General features: G+C 38.2%; 1 protein-coding gene across 1 annotated transcript in view; it reads left to right on the forward strand.

Annotated features, from left to right (window-relative positions):
* Positions 1 to 12,846, forward strand: part of LOC135470936 (cadherin EGF LAG seven-pass G-type receptor 2-like) — a 49,410-nt gene that overhangs the window by 30,275 nt on the left and 6,289 nt on the right. The window contains 21 exon segments of the mRNA XM_064749985.1: positions 20 to 94; positions 426 to 592; positions 1,033 to 1,179; positions 1,519 to 1,629; positions 1,958 to 2,117; positions 2,393 to 2,664; positions 2,796 to 2,982; positions 3,351 to 3,473; positions 5,864 to 5,955; positions 6,267 to 6,467; positions 6,725 to 6,908; positions 7,507 to 7,653; positions 8,012 to 8,090; positions 8,560 to 8,730; positions 9,197 to 9,335; positions 9,990 to 10,196; positions 10,977 to 11,130; positions 11,437 to 11,503; positions 11,713 to 11,779; positions 11,980 to 12,059; positions 12,312 to 12,492. Coding sequence (XP_064606055.1) covers positions 20 to 94; positions 426 to 592; positions 1,033 to 1,179; positions 1,519 to 1,629; positions 1,958 to 2,117; positions 2,393 to 2,664; positions 2,796 to 2,982; positions 3,351 to 3,473; positions 5,864 to 5,955; positions 6,267 to 6,467; positions 6,725 to 6,908; positions 7,507 to 7,653; positions 8,012 to 8,090; positions 8,560 to 8,730; positions 9,197 to 9,335; positions 9,990 to 10,196; positions 10,977 to 11,130; positions 11,437 to 11,503; positions 11,713 to 11,779; positions 11,980 to 12,059; positions 12,312 to 12,492 — 3,011 coding nt within the window.

Genomic DNA, 12,846 nt, shown 5'->3' on the forward strand with positions numbered 1-12,846 from the left:
GTGTATCTTCTTTTACCAGGTACATGCAGGGAAGGATGGGGTACCTACATCTGTGAATGTCCTCCTCGGACAGGTGGTAAAGATTGCAGCCAAGGTGAACAGAAATGCTCAAATTGAAATTCATGTTTGGCAATATCTTACGTTAGATTTGCATTTTAAAAATTTCAACGAGATTTTCATTTTATCAATTTCACCTTTCTGTTCTTTCTGTTAGTCCTGTCATTAAATAATTCACGTGCAGAAGTAGCATTCTGTGTTGCATGAACTGTCTCTGTAGTACTCATCAGGAACAGTTTTATGCTTAAGTATATGTACCTATATACAGTATTAATATGCAAAAATTAATGGTAAGATATATGTGATAACTGTTCATACAGTTTCTTATTTGATCCATCAATCAAATTTTGTTGTGATTTCGTCTTCAGAAATTGAGCTGCCTTATACATTCCGTGGAGATGGCTACATGATGTTCAAGCCGGCCAGCGAAGCAGTGCAATTTGTCTGGTACAATGGTATCGCATTCCGCACACGGGCACACAGTGGGATTCTTATGTCTGTCCAGGTTAGAAGCAGCAAGAAGATCCAACTGGAGGTACGGGAGTGCTGTTATGGTACCAATGTTTTATGTATATTAACATAAAGATACACAAAAAAATAAATTTCATTAACAGTGAATGAAATGTAGATTTTTGTATTGAAGATATGGGCATTGGTAAGTATACATGGCGAAAGTCACTTTTGAATTTGTTACTCATTTTGCCTGATTCTGTGGGTTCTTACAAAGGTGTGTTGAAGTTTGTTTGAAAGTTGTGATGATATCCTTCTGGAAAAATGTGAGATTCAGCAACAAAATGTAACATTTACTAGCCTCCAAAATACAAGATTCTGTGTAACAATTATAGGTTATTTTGCTACAATCCTTAAATTATCTAGTGAATACTTAACTATTTGCCTGACAAACATATTGTCTTGTAAAATAATAACGGGAATGAAGGTTGCTTGTTAATGATCATACTAAGTACTGTGTTGTAGATCAAGGATGGATTTGTGTCTTACACATTTGACACACTATCTGTTGTTTTGGACAAACTTCGGGTGAACGATGGGAAGTGGCATTATGTGGTGGCCAGATGGTCTGAGGGGCAGCTTATTTTCAGTCTGGACTACGGTGTGATACAGGTGAGAATGGTGTCAGGTGTGGAAATATTTCACCTATTTGTCTTTTCTATAAAGATACATCAGGCCCCTGAGGTAAATGTAGCTCTTGGCTTGTTCCATGTTAAAAGAGTTAATGTGATGTTTGTGAAAAGAAGCCACAGAGATGTAATCAGTTGTTTTAGAGATAAGAAATTATTCATTTAGCACTTGAAGTTTAGTGTTGTTTGAAATTGTTCATTTAACAGTTACTCAATCAGTTTAACGTTCTAGGATAAATATCAGAGAAGAATGTAATTAAACCTTGGTAAAAGCTGCACATTTTGAATCTTGCCATTTTCTAACTAGTTTTTACCTCCACAGAAAACCATCAAAGTGACAACTTTAACCCTAGGGATTCTGGTGGAGAATGTCTTTGTTGGTGGCCTTGATAAGTCTGTTCCGAATTTGAGTGGATTTGTGGGTTGTCTGAAGGTAGGTACTCGAAACATCTAAAAAGCTCTTTAAGCGATAAGTGACATTCTGGAATCCATTCAGGCTGTGTAAGGTTGCTTTCCTTGAACTGAAACCCAGTTTACTCCAGCCATAAATCTGAAAGCCAATATGTAAATAAAATATTCTTGAGCATTTTGTATAAAATCAGTCAAGTAAGCAATAAAACACAAGAATGTCTTTTGTGTAAAATTTTAATTCTGCACTATTGATCTATGATTTGATGGCAAAAAATGCTTTTTTTGTGTGGGTTTTTTTTAATTGGCTTATTTGAGGTCATTTCAGCAACTTTCTGTGTGTTTTGTTGCAGAATGTGGTATTGGGAAGCACAGAGCGCTCAACGTTGAGTGGTGGATCCAAGTCTAACATTGTGGAAGGTTGCAATGTGCAGGATGCTTGTAACTCTGATCCATGCAGTCATGGCCAGTGTGTAGATGAGTGGGGGAAACATTCCTGTCAGTGTTCCAAAGGTGAGAAAAGTTATTAGGCCTGTGGTATATACATGTATCTACAAGTCTGACAGAAAAAATAAATTTTTTTATTTGTGAGTTGTGAGGTATGGTAGAATTCTGTCCTGTTGTGTTATAAGACTGTATAATGAATGGCACTAGTAGGTGACATACAGTATCAATAGATAGTATCTGGTGAAAAGTATACAGTAAAACTGTAAATGGTTGAAGGTTTGTAATAGAAATAAGGTGAATTTTTATGGGAGGGATTTAAACCATTTGTTCATGGGTTTCAGGCCGGATGGGTCCAGAGTGTGGACACATCTGTGATGATTACAACCCTTGTCGCCACTACGCCGAATGTCAGCGCTCTCTCACCATGGGAGCATCCCAGTCATATAGCTGTGAGTGCGGCGCCTTGCAATCTGGGAAGTACTGTGAGATCCGCGCCCAGCAGCCGTGTCCTGCCTCCTGGTGGGGCTCCCCAATTTGTGGACCATGCAACTGCCCAACAGAGCGAGGCTTCAAACCTTCCTGCAACAAGACGACTGGCCTCTGCACATGCAAGGTGAGGAATTGAAGATATGCTGGTTGAAGTGAATCTGAAAGTAGTGGTGAGCCTAACAAAATTTTAGGTGTTCTTTCTACCTTTTTAAAGGTTTGAGTAAATGCGTTGACTATTCTTTGCCATTTTGTCAGGTGAACCATTACAAACCGAAAGGCAGCAATACTTGTTATCCTTGTGATTGCAATTACCCTGGTGGGGCTAGAGGACTCTCTTGTCATCCAGAATCTGGACAGTGTCCTTGTAAAAGTGGGATTCAAGGCCGTCGGTGTGACCTCTGTGAGGATCCTTTTGCTGAGATCAGGAATGGTGGCTGTGAAAGTAAGCTTGATTTAACAAATTCATATTGGTACATCTAAATGGTTGTACTCATCGTTTGGTGACTTACCTGTACCCTTGATTGAATATTTATCTTGGATCATTTTATGTTGAAAAAGCTAAGTACATCTATGTAGATATTATGATGTACAGACTTCAGATTACTCTATTTCACCAAATGTTTGGGTGCTGCAAATGCACTTTCAGAAGTATATAAATGCCTTAAAATGATGCTTAAGATTTTCGGGTAAGAAATTATTCAGACTTCACAACAAACTCTTAAGTAGCCCTTTAAGGTGTATCATTGTATATTTTCATTTTCCTATTGAAAAGCATTACCTGTAACATGTTGACACCTGTGTTGATTTTAGGTGTTAAACAGTTTGATTCCTGCCCAAGATCTTACCACAGTCAAGTCTGGTGGGATCGCACCTTGTTCAACCGCACTGCTGTTCAGGACTGCCCCGAGGACAAGGATGGGAGCATTCCTTATGGTAAGTTCTTTTTATCACGGCTTTATCTGACCATGGGAAAGGTCTTGCCAGGAATAGATATATGGAGTTCAAGTAATCACAGTACAGCCCAAGCTATAAGTCAATTGTTTACTGCTCTACTGACGTGGAACAAACCCTCTACTGGGCTATGTCGGAGACCTGCTGACACGTACAGGATTAATATCGGAAAGTGTGAATATAGTTCTGACATCGGCCTATCCTAGTTTGCAAGGGAAGGTGCAGTACCCATGGTTCAGCTATTTGAACATATACTAGCCGTGAAGAGTGGAAAATTTATCTTGCAATATATAACCTACCTCTGCACAACAAAATCAGATCATCAACTTGATTAAGGGGGTAAATATGCCATCAAAGCCTCAGATTGGTGTCGACGCTTGGCACATTAATTTTGATATACATTTATATTATACCATGTAAAACCATGCGACAGATATTTTATAGTAAAGTGGCCAAATCTTCGCATAAATTTCACAAACCAACACAACTTGCTCGTGAATGTGCAGTAGCGTGCGCTTCCCGTCTATAACCTCGCCCCAAGACTGGTGGACAACACTCTCCTGTGACTGCACGCTCATGTCTTACCATTTGTCACGTTTGTATAAAGGTGACGTCTAAATGACATCATGTATTCATATCACGGCAAGGATTGTGTCAGCCTCATGTCAAAAGAACAAAAAAAAAAATATAACCCAAAACACGTATGTTCGTGTCAGAATCGGGCATCTTCACTGTATGCTACTTCCGGTGGATGGACATGTAGACCGAGCCAAAGCTACTGCTGTTTTCAACAAATAACCCAAAATGGTTGGTGTATTTTCTTTGATCTGACTGGTGGGTTTACAAAGTTTTCAAGATTAGCCTACATCATTGATTGTCTATACAGACTTGCTTATTTGCTGACCAAATTGCCACTCAGGGAGATGTACAGAAGAGTGATTTACACAGAAACAGTGAATTTAGCCCAAGCAGCCAGGTTTGAGAGGTTAATTTCTTCCTTCTGTTCACAATTTTCAAAACCATTCACTGACAGTGTAATTTAGTTAATAAAGTCTGACACTTGAGGATATTATTCATACTCTATGATACTTACAAATATTTTATTTAAGCCTGGTATTTAGATAGATATCTGTCTTAATCCCAGATTAATCCTACAATAATCTGCTTTGCTGTTGCTGCCTATTAAACACCCATGATATTTTTTCACACAAGTACAGTGAATGCCAAAACAATACTTGTCAAACTGAAAAAAAAACAAAAAACATAATCATATGTTTATTGATACACACATAAGCTATTCAAGTTCACAGATATATTTTGACAGGCCTATCTGAATTCATCTGGGTGTTGGTTCAAATCCTGTATGGTTAAGCATAAATTAACAGAGTAGAATGAATTTCATGAAGGCATTTTGTAGTCAGTCAGAAAAGAAAAGGCACACTATGTCTGATAAGACAAACATTCGAATAAAGTGTATTGGTGCAAATGAATCATTTTTTCCTTCATGCGTTTGCTTTGTGGGTACTTTTCATACATGGTTTTGTACAAACTACAAATTCTCCACAGTCACATTATCAAAATCTAACTTGTCCTGTATCATGTTTTTTATTTTGTACCACTTCTGTGCATGTAATTCATTTGTAATACAGCCTTGTTTTTGTTGCATGACGTGTTAGTATCAAAGTGTCAATTTGGTTTTCTAAATCACTGAGTGGCAGATAATTTTTCACTGGCAAATGACTCCCACAACAAGGAAGAAACAAAAGATATTTGGCCATCTTGTTATGGGCCAGTTATAGCAGTCGTGGTGATCCATTACAAATCTTGCATGGACTCACTCTTAAGTCACTACTTAAAAGAAGATTGCCACTTTCAGATCAAAAATACACACATCAGATGTTTAACTTTAGTTTCATGTATTTCAAAAGTCTTTTAAAAATCATTCTAACAAAGAACTATATTTTCCGTCATCAACTTTCCACAGCCAGCGCGTAGGCCTACCACATCAGCGATATGTGATCATTCAGTGGACATGTCACTGACTCCGCAGGTGACTGTCTACAAGCCCTCTACAAACCCTCCTGGATCGCGCTAATCTGCTGCCTAGTTTTGATTTTACAGTTTTAGCCTGAGCTGTACTATAAATAAATTGTTTCCATATAAACTTAAACTGGGCAACAGAAGAACTTTATAGTAAGGTTGTTTTCAGTATTTAATTCCTTATAACGCTATGTTAGATATGCTTGGACATGAAAAGGATTTTTATGCAATGAATGTTGATGTGTTTTAAAGGGAGACCACAGCGATAATGCAAAATTGGCAATGGAAAATGGCAAAATTGCAGTTGTGCACGTAATTTTCCTTTTGCATAGGTGATGCCAAGCGCTTCTGTTCTCGTAATGGTTGGTTAGAGCCTGATCTCTTCAACTGCACATCTGAGAAGTTCATGGGCCTCCAGAGACAGGTGAGGAGCATGGCATGAGCTGATAGTGATAATGAAAACCTGTTCTTTTTTCACCACTTACAATTAAAGCACCTTTGCCGAACTGTGTATCCATTATTACTCCTATGTGAATGACATATTTGTTGCTTGATTTGGTCGTTTGTGACTTCTGAGCTCTTTTTGTCCCTACACTCAGAAAAGTAGGCTTGCTGTGAAACAATATTAAACAAAACGGAGTGTCCCAACCTCTTGCTTCAGCTAAGATCATCATATCTGTTGTGATATTATAATCAGCTTTGTGATCAATAATAGGCACCTGTACTGGTTTTCAGTTGGGGCAGTTAGCAGCAGGTGTCAATACCTTTCTTGCCAAGACGACTGTGTCCAAACTGGCCAACATCTCCGGATCTGTGGACGTCATGTATGGCAACGACATCTACCTGACTTACCTGTCCCTAAAGACAATCCTAAGCCATGAAAACCAGCAGCAGGGACTTAATCTGACCAGTGAACGAGACCGACAATTTATTCCTGTGAGTACATACTACGGCTACCACATGCAGATGGCCCTACCAAGAACTTAAAAGGAAAAGTGTATTCATGTCAAAATTTCATAGTTTGAATAAGATTTTGATTAGTTCCATCTTAATTGTCTCTTATTTGTCTCATTTGTATTTTAATATGTGGAAGTTGATGTTTCTCTCAGAACTTTCTAGCTGTAGCTCGTAAACCTTTTGCCCATAGTTTGATAGTGTTTAATTAGCATGTTTTATTTGCTTCACCTTGGTAGAACATCCTGAGCACACTGAGCAGAATGTATGACCCAAAGACCAAAGGTTACTGGGACCAGATCCATAGAATGTCAGGTGGTGCCATAGAGCTGATGTGGATGATGGAGGAGTATCTGTCCACACTAGCCAGTTCCATGGCAACCGCTCACACCTGGCCTTTTGATGTTGTCTCCGACTGCATAGGTAAAAGACATCCTCCACAGCGATATTTTGTATGGGTTTAATGATGAAGTAAATAAAATATGAACTGATTATGTTATTCTTATAGTTAATCTGACATTGTAGTAGATGTTGTCCAAAAGCCAGAAGCCATGATTTATCCTTGTATAGATAGGTCTCATATATTGCATATAATCCACTCCTGTGGAACTCACAAACAGATATATTTATATATATATATCAAAACATACCTGCACGCCAGTTCACCACAGTCACTCCGGATCCTCTCATTAATGTGATAGGATTTGAGTGCATGTCCAGCTCATGCTGGCTTCCTCTCCAGGCATACGTGGGAAGGTCTGCAGCAAGCTGCGGATGGTCGTTGGTTTTCCTGGGCTCTGCCTGGTTTCCTTTCACCATAATGCTAGCTGCCGTTGCATAAGTCAAATATTTTTAAATATGGCTTAAATAATACCGTAAAACACCAATCCGGTTCAAATTTTTGCTCTCACAAATTCGGTAGGGTTGGTTACTCTGCACGTTTCTTCCAACCTTATCAGCTGAACATCTATGGAATATATAAAAGAAAAATAAAATGGTTTTTTTATGCTTCTTTATTTAGTGCTTGCAGTGGATACAATCAAAAATCCAAACTCCACTAAAGAACGGATACCAAAGTACAACAACATTGTTCAGAAGGAAAACATGTTTGATAAGCTGACGTACATCACTTTACCAGCATCCATTATCCCAACCACAGCAGCAAAAGGTCAGTGTTTCCCTTCCTATCTCTTTAATCGCTTTATCCTGTTTGTGTCTTTATGGTTGATTTAAAGAGATGAGCGATTGAAAGGTTTTTTTTTTTTTAAATTTGATTTGCACTAGTTATGGGTTCCATAATTATTACTCAACATGGTATGGTTGCAATGATGTGGTTGAACTGCTGCAAGTGTGGCATTAAACGTATTTTGTTTGTTCTCTCATTCATTGTTACACAAGCATGATTGCCTAAGCCAAATTCGATTGATGACATGTATGTTGCATGCATACTGTACTCAGTGTAACATTGTACACTTATTCTGTTACTGTGACAAATCTTCTGAATTCTGTTTGATCAACTGTTGTAGATTCTAAGGCTTACGTTGGATATATGATGTACAAGACTTTAGGAGAAGTCCTTCCCACGTCATACAGTTCAGATGTCAGGTATGATGAGCAGTCTACCGGTTTCTGCATTTATTTTAAAAGAGTAAAAAATGATGACATTTTTATTTTTTTTATCTAATACTGTCTATTTAAATCTAAATGGATGTGGTTGTAAAATTAGATTAAATATGCATTCCTACCACATCTGTATGTTATCGACACTAGCTGTACAGAACTCTGTCAAATATTCATTTTCACACAGGATTTAAGCCATTTTGGGTAAAAGTACAGTATTCAAAAAGGGCAAGTAGCAAGCTGCAGACAGCTGTCTACTGCTGTTCCTATAGCCTTCTACTTTGGATATTTTTACTATTTAAACAAATAGCAATTGTCCTGTAATAAATTCCCTACTTTTGAACTCTGACTACTTTCTCAAATTCTAAATGAAAACCAGGCATTCACCAAGACAACCATTACTGTGCATTCCCTGGCACTATTTATTGAAACTTGTCTGTATTTGACCTGACAGAACCACACGCCCTCTAGCGGTTAACAGCCCTGTCATCACTGTGATCCTGAGGGACAAATCTAGAAACATCCATGGCCCCCTGCAGGAGCCCGTGGAGATTACTTTCCAGCAGCTGCAGGTTGTCAATCGCACCAGTCCCCAGTGTGTGCACTGGCAGTTCAAGGAGTCCGGGTGAGAGATGTCGGCTGATTGCCACACAAATCTGTTATATTTGCAAGCTACATTTAGCTATAGATACAAAAGGATGTTGGCTAATTGTGTGACATTCTGTATACTGTACTTTTTTTTTCCAATATCAAAGCCGAATCGGTATTTCAAGAGTATCGCTGTTGCAAACGATCATGGCTAAAAGATGTGATATTTGTGATTTCAGTCATTGAGCTGACGAGAAGAATGTTCAATCTGTCTCATAGTCACAGTTCATACCTGTGGCACATGTACTTTGAGAGACCGCCAGGCTATCTCGTTTAAACTTGCGTGAATTCTTGACATTCTTGAAATGCTGAAATGCTGTTCCAGCTTATGTAAAGCAGTTTAGGTTGTACATTTTTGTTCCGTTTTTAGAGGCAGTGTTATGATATTCCTTGTGAAATTCAGGGATGGAGGTGCTCAGTTTTAATGTTTCTATTCCACTCAGAAACAACACCCGTGGTCAGTGGTCAACAGAGGGTTGTGAGTTAAAGGGACGATACAAGATGGGAGACAAGAAGTTTGTGACATGCAGCTGTAACCACCTGTCTACTTACGCAGTTCTCATGGATGTCTCTGATACAGAGGTAACACAATTTAGACGATAGCTTCTTTCTTGGAAATGCCCATGTTTTGTAAAACACACCTAATTGTAACCATTGTATTTTTGGCATGTTTCTCCTACTCTGGCATTAGATATTGATAATAAAAGTTTTAGAGGAAGAAATTTAGAATGCCTTGGAAAACCACTAGTCTATCTCATTGAGTTCTGCATGTTTGAATTCAGCCATGTCTTAAACCTCAACATTGTCTTACAGGTAGAACTTTTCTGAATGTGGAACAAACATTCTAAACTTATGGACACATAAATCTGAAGAAGTCTTTATTTAAGCATATTCCGGAAGCTTTATTCTGTGTAGACTGATAAAATGTTACCCTTTGTGAAGCCCCGAAGTTGGCCAATCAAATCAGTGTAGTTTTGTCTCCAAAATCAAACTTAAAATGTGCATAAATTGCACTAAAATTTGCTCTTTTGTATGTGAAAAGGTTGAGGAATTAGGGTAGTCTGTGACTGTCATGCCCTACATGATGTAGGAACTAATGGTCTGACCGACTCTCTCCTTAGAGTGTCATCGGTAACACATAACTGTTGTGGAAGAGAAAGGTTTTAAGGTAGCCTGCAGCTGTGGTTTCATCTTGACTCTTCCAGTAAGTGACATAATCTTGTTTACTTGGTACAGTACTACCCAATGGAGTTCTTAGGTGTGATAATCGTGCGTTACATAGGCTTCCTAATCTCACTGACCTGTCTGATGATTTGCCTGCTCCTGTTCTGCTGCCTTCGTCGACTTTACTCAAATTCCAATTCCATCCATATCAACTTTGTCCTCACCATCTTTGTGGCTGAACTTACATTCCTGGTTGGTATAGACAAAACAGAAAATAAGGTGAGTGAGGGGGTAATATCTCTTTTTGAACCTGCTGACATTTTTGTCAAGCAATTTATTCAGTGTTACATTTCTGATTCTATTGGTAATAGCTCTAGCAGGCTTAGCCATAGATTATTACATGTATCTATAGAGGCTAAGCCCTAGGTTCTTCCTCCACCCTGCAGCGGTATGTTACCAACCTACCGTGCTGCCCCTCTCAGTTTGATGCTGGCATCAACAAAACATTCATGTCTGTTTACCCACATGTCCAAACTGCTCTTTGTCCCATGTTGTTGCATCCACAGCTTCCAGTAAATACACATAGGTACAAAGCTCCTCAATGGTAGATCCACTTCGAAAGATTTTAGTGTTTGACGGCCATGTTGTCTGCACCACGTGCTTGGGCGTTGTTGTTTACTTTCGAGTCTCAATCGGTGAAAATCGGCAAGAGCCGAGTGTTGGTCAAGTGGGCCTCCAAAATGACGACGTAGTGTTAACATGGCCGTCCACTGCGTCCAGATAATAAAATATGGCTTCAGGTAGTAGGAAGAAGCATCTATAGATAATAATCTTGGGGTAAGCCCGCTATAGCTATATTTGTTCATATATGACAGAACAAATTACATATATCCAGAATACTCAGTGTTTTACATCTAACTTAAAAGGGTATACACATGTACATTCTCCTTCTGGGCTCACCTTTCAGCCAAGAGAGCTGATTATCGGAGAAAATAAGAATTTTGTACAGATATGAATTGTTCTTTAAACTGATATTTCCTTCTTTCCTTTCTCTTTCAGTTGGGATGTCGTTTTGTTGCAATCATCCTCCATTATTTCTATGTGTCTGCCTTCTTTTGGCTCTTTGTTGAGATGCTCCATTTATATCGAATGTTGACCGAAATCAGAAACATCAATCAAGGCTCTATGAAGTTCTATTACTTATTGGGCTATGGTATGCTATACGTATTTTATTATTTACAGTGTTTGTGTACAGTCCTGTTGAAGTGTCCTTTATAATGTTTGAATGTGTTGACAACCTGCGGATGGCCTTGGATTTCCTCAATATATTCATCAGTACAGCATTATACACCAATGAAATAAATAATTAAATGAATGTGCTGAAATACTGAAAAAATATCAGATTGATGTGTACATGTATTTGTTTTAAAGTTACGTGTGTGTTGCCTAACATTTGTTACATAGACATTTAACATTCTGAGAATTGTATTTTTAAAATTGTCTTGCCTTCCTGTTTCAGTTGTGCCAGGCATCATTGTTAGTTTGGCTGTCGGATTAGCGACTGACGATTATGGAAATGACAAGTAGTAAGTTTTCTTTGGGTCAGAACGTTAACAGTTCAGGGCATTGTGTTATTCATCTAAAAAGCTGTAACTATAACTCTTCCAGATTGCTTTAATGGTTGGCCTACTCCTTTCCATTTTTTGTTTTATGATGTGTGTTGTGAGTATTCAAAGTGTTTTATTACGGAAAGATGCACTATTTTTTTACACATTGGTTTCTGTCCTTTCCTTAGCTGCTGGTTAGCAACAGACAGCCTACTCATTGCATCATTCATCGGGCCCATTGGATTAATTGCAGTGGTAAGTGAAAGTTTTAACAGTTCTATGATTCTCTTCGATTATCCTTTTTAAGTGTGAATAACATTATTGTACAACTCTTTGTGGTAAAGATGATGTGAATAAAATATAAGCAATTAAAATTGAATAAAGCCATGTACATACCAATAAAAAAAAGTCTTGTATTTTAATAGCTTGTAGAAATGTGTCTGTTTCTGTTGTAGATGAACCTTTTTGTGTTCTTTATGGCTGTCAAAGCTAGCTGTTCACCTAAAAAAGAGAAAGCAAAAGTAGGATTCCAAAGGTATTGAACTTGACATCTCACATTTTTTCCCGCAAGGAACAATGTAAATTTAATATTGATCTTCAATAAATATGTAGGGCAAAATAAATTTTATGCTAATTATTTCAAAAGCCTAAAAATAAGTTTTGGAAATGTGGCTAAATAAAATAAAGCAACAGGAAAAGTGATGTATTTTGTACCTGCTAAATACAGTGACTAAGAGCTAACATCCTGATTTGTCCTAGTTCAGATGTTTTATGTTTTGATTTTAAGGTTGGTGCTTGTGGCTGCTGTACTGCTGCTTTTTGTGCTGGTCCTGGATGGGGTGTTTGGTCTCCTGTCTGTATCAACCCTTCTCACCGACAACCACCTGGCCTTTCACTATCTCTTTGCCGTCATCACATGTTTTCAAGGCATCTTTGTTCTTGTCGCTTATGTGGTTTGCAGCAAGCAGGTGAGTGTTGATCATGTCTCTTAGAAATTCCTCAAAATCTCATTAAGCAACCAAAGTCCAGGGGTCGTGGAAAGACTGATGTTGCTTAAATGTTCTTGCTTAAAAAGTACCGTACAATGTTCTGTGAAACTGGGCCCAGGCTTCCAGCATTTTGGGAGGTCTTTAATATATCTGTTATAATAGTACCACCGTTAGGAAAGTGCATTAATTTGTGTAAATGGTATCATGGCACTGCCTGGAAGAATTCTGCTTCATAATACTAGCTTTGTTTTTTTTTGTTTTTTTTTTATCCTTAAGCTAACATGAAATTGCCACAATGTCCATGTAAAATACATCTATAGACTTAAGTCCAAC

Source organism: Liolophura sinensis, chromosome 7, assembly GCF_032854445.1.
Source record: "Liolophura sinensis isolate JHLJ2023 chromosome 7, CUHK_Ljap_v2, whole genome shotgun sequence".
NCBI classification, from domain to species: domain Eukaryota; kingdom Metazoa; phylum Mollusca; class Polyplacophora; order Chitonida; family Chitonidae; genus Liolophura; species Liolophura sinensis.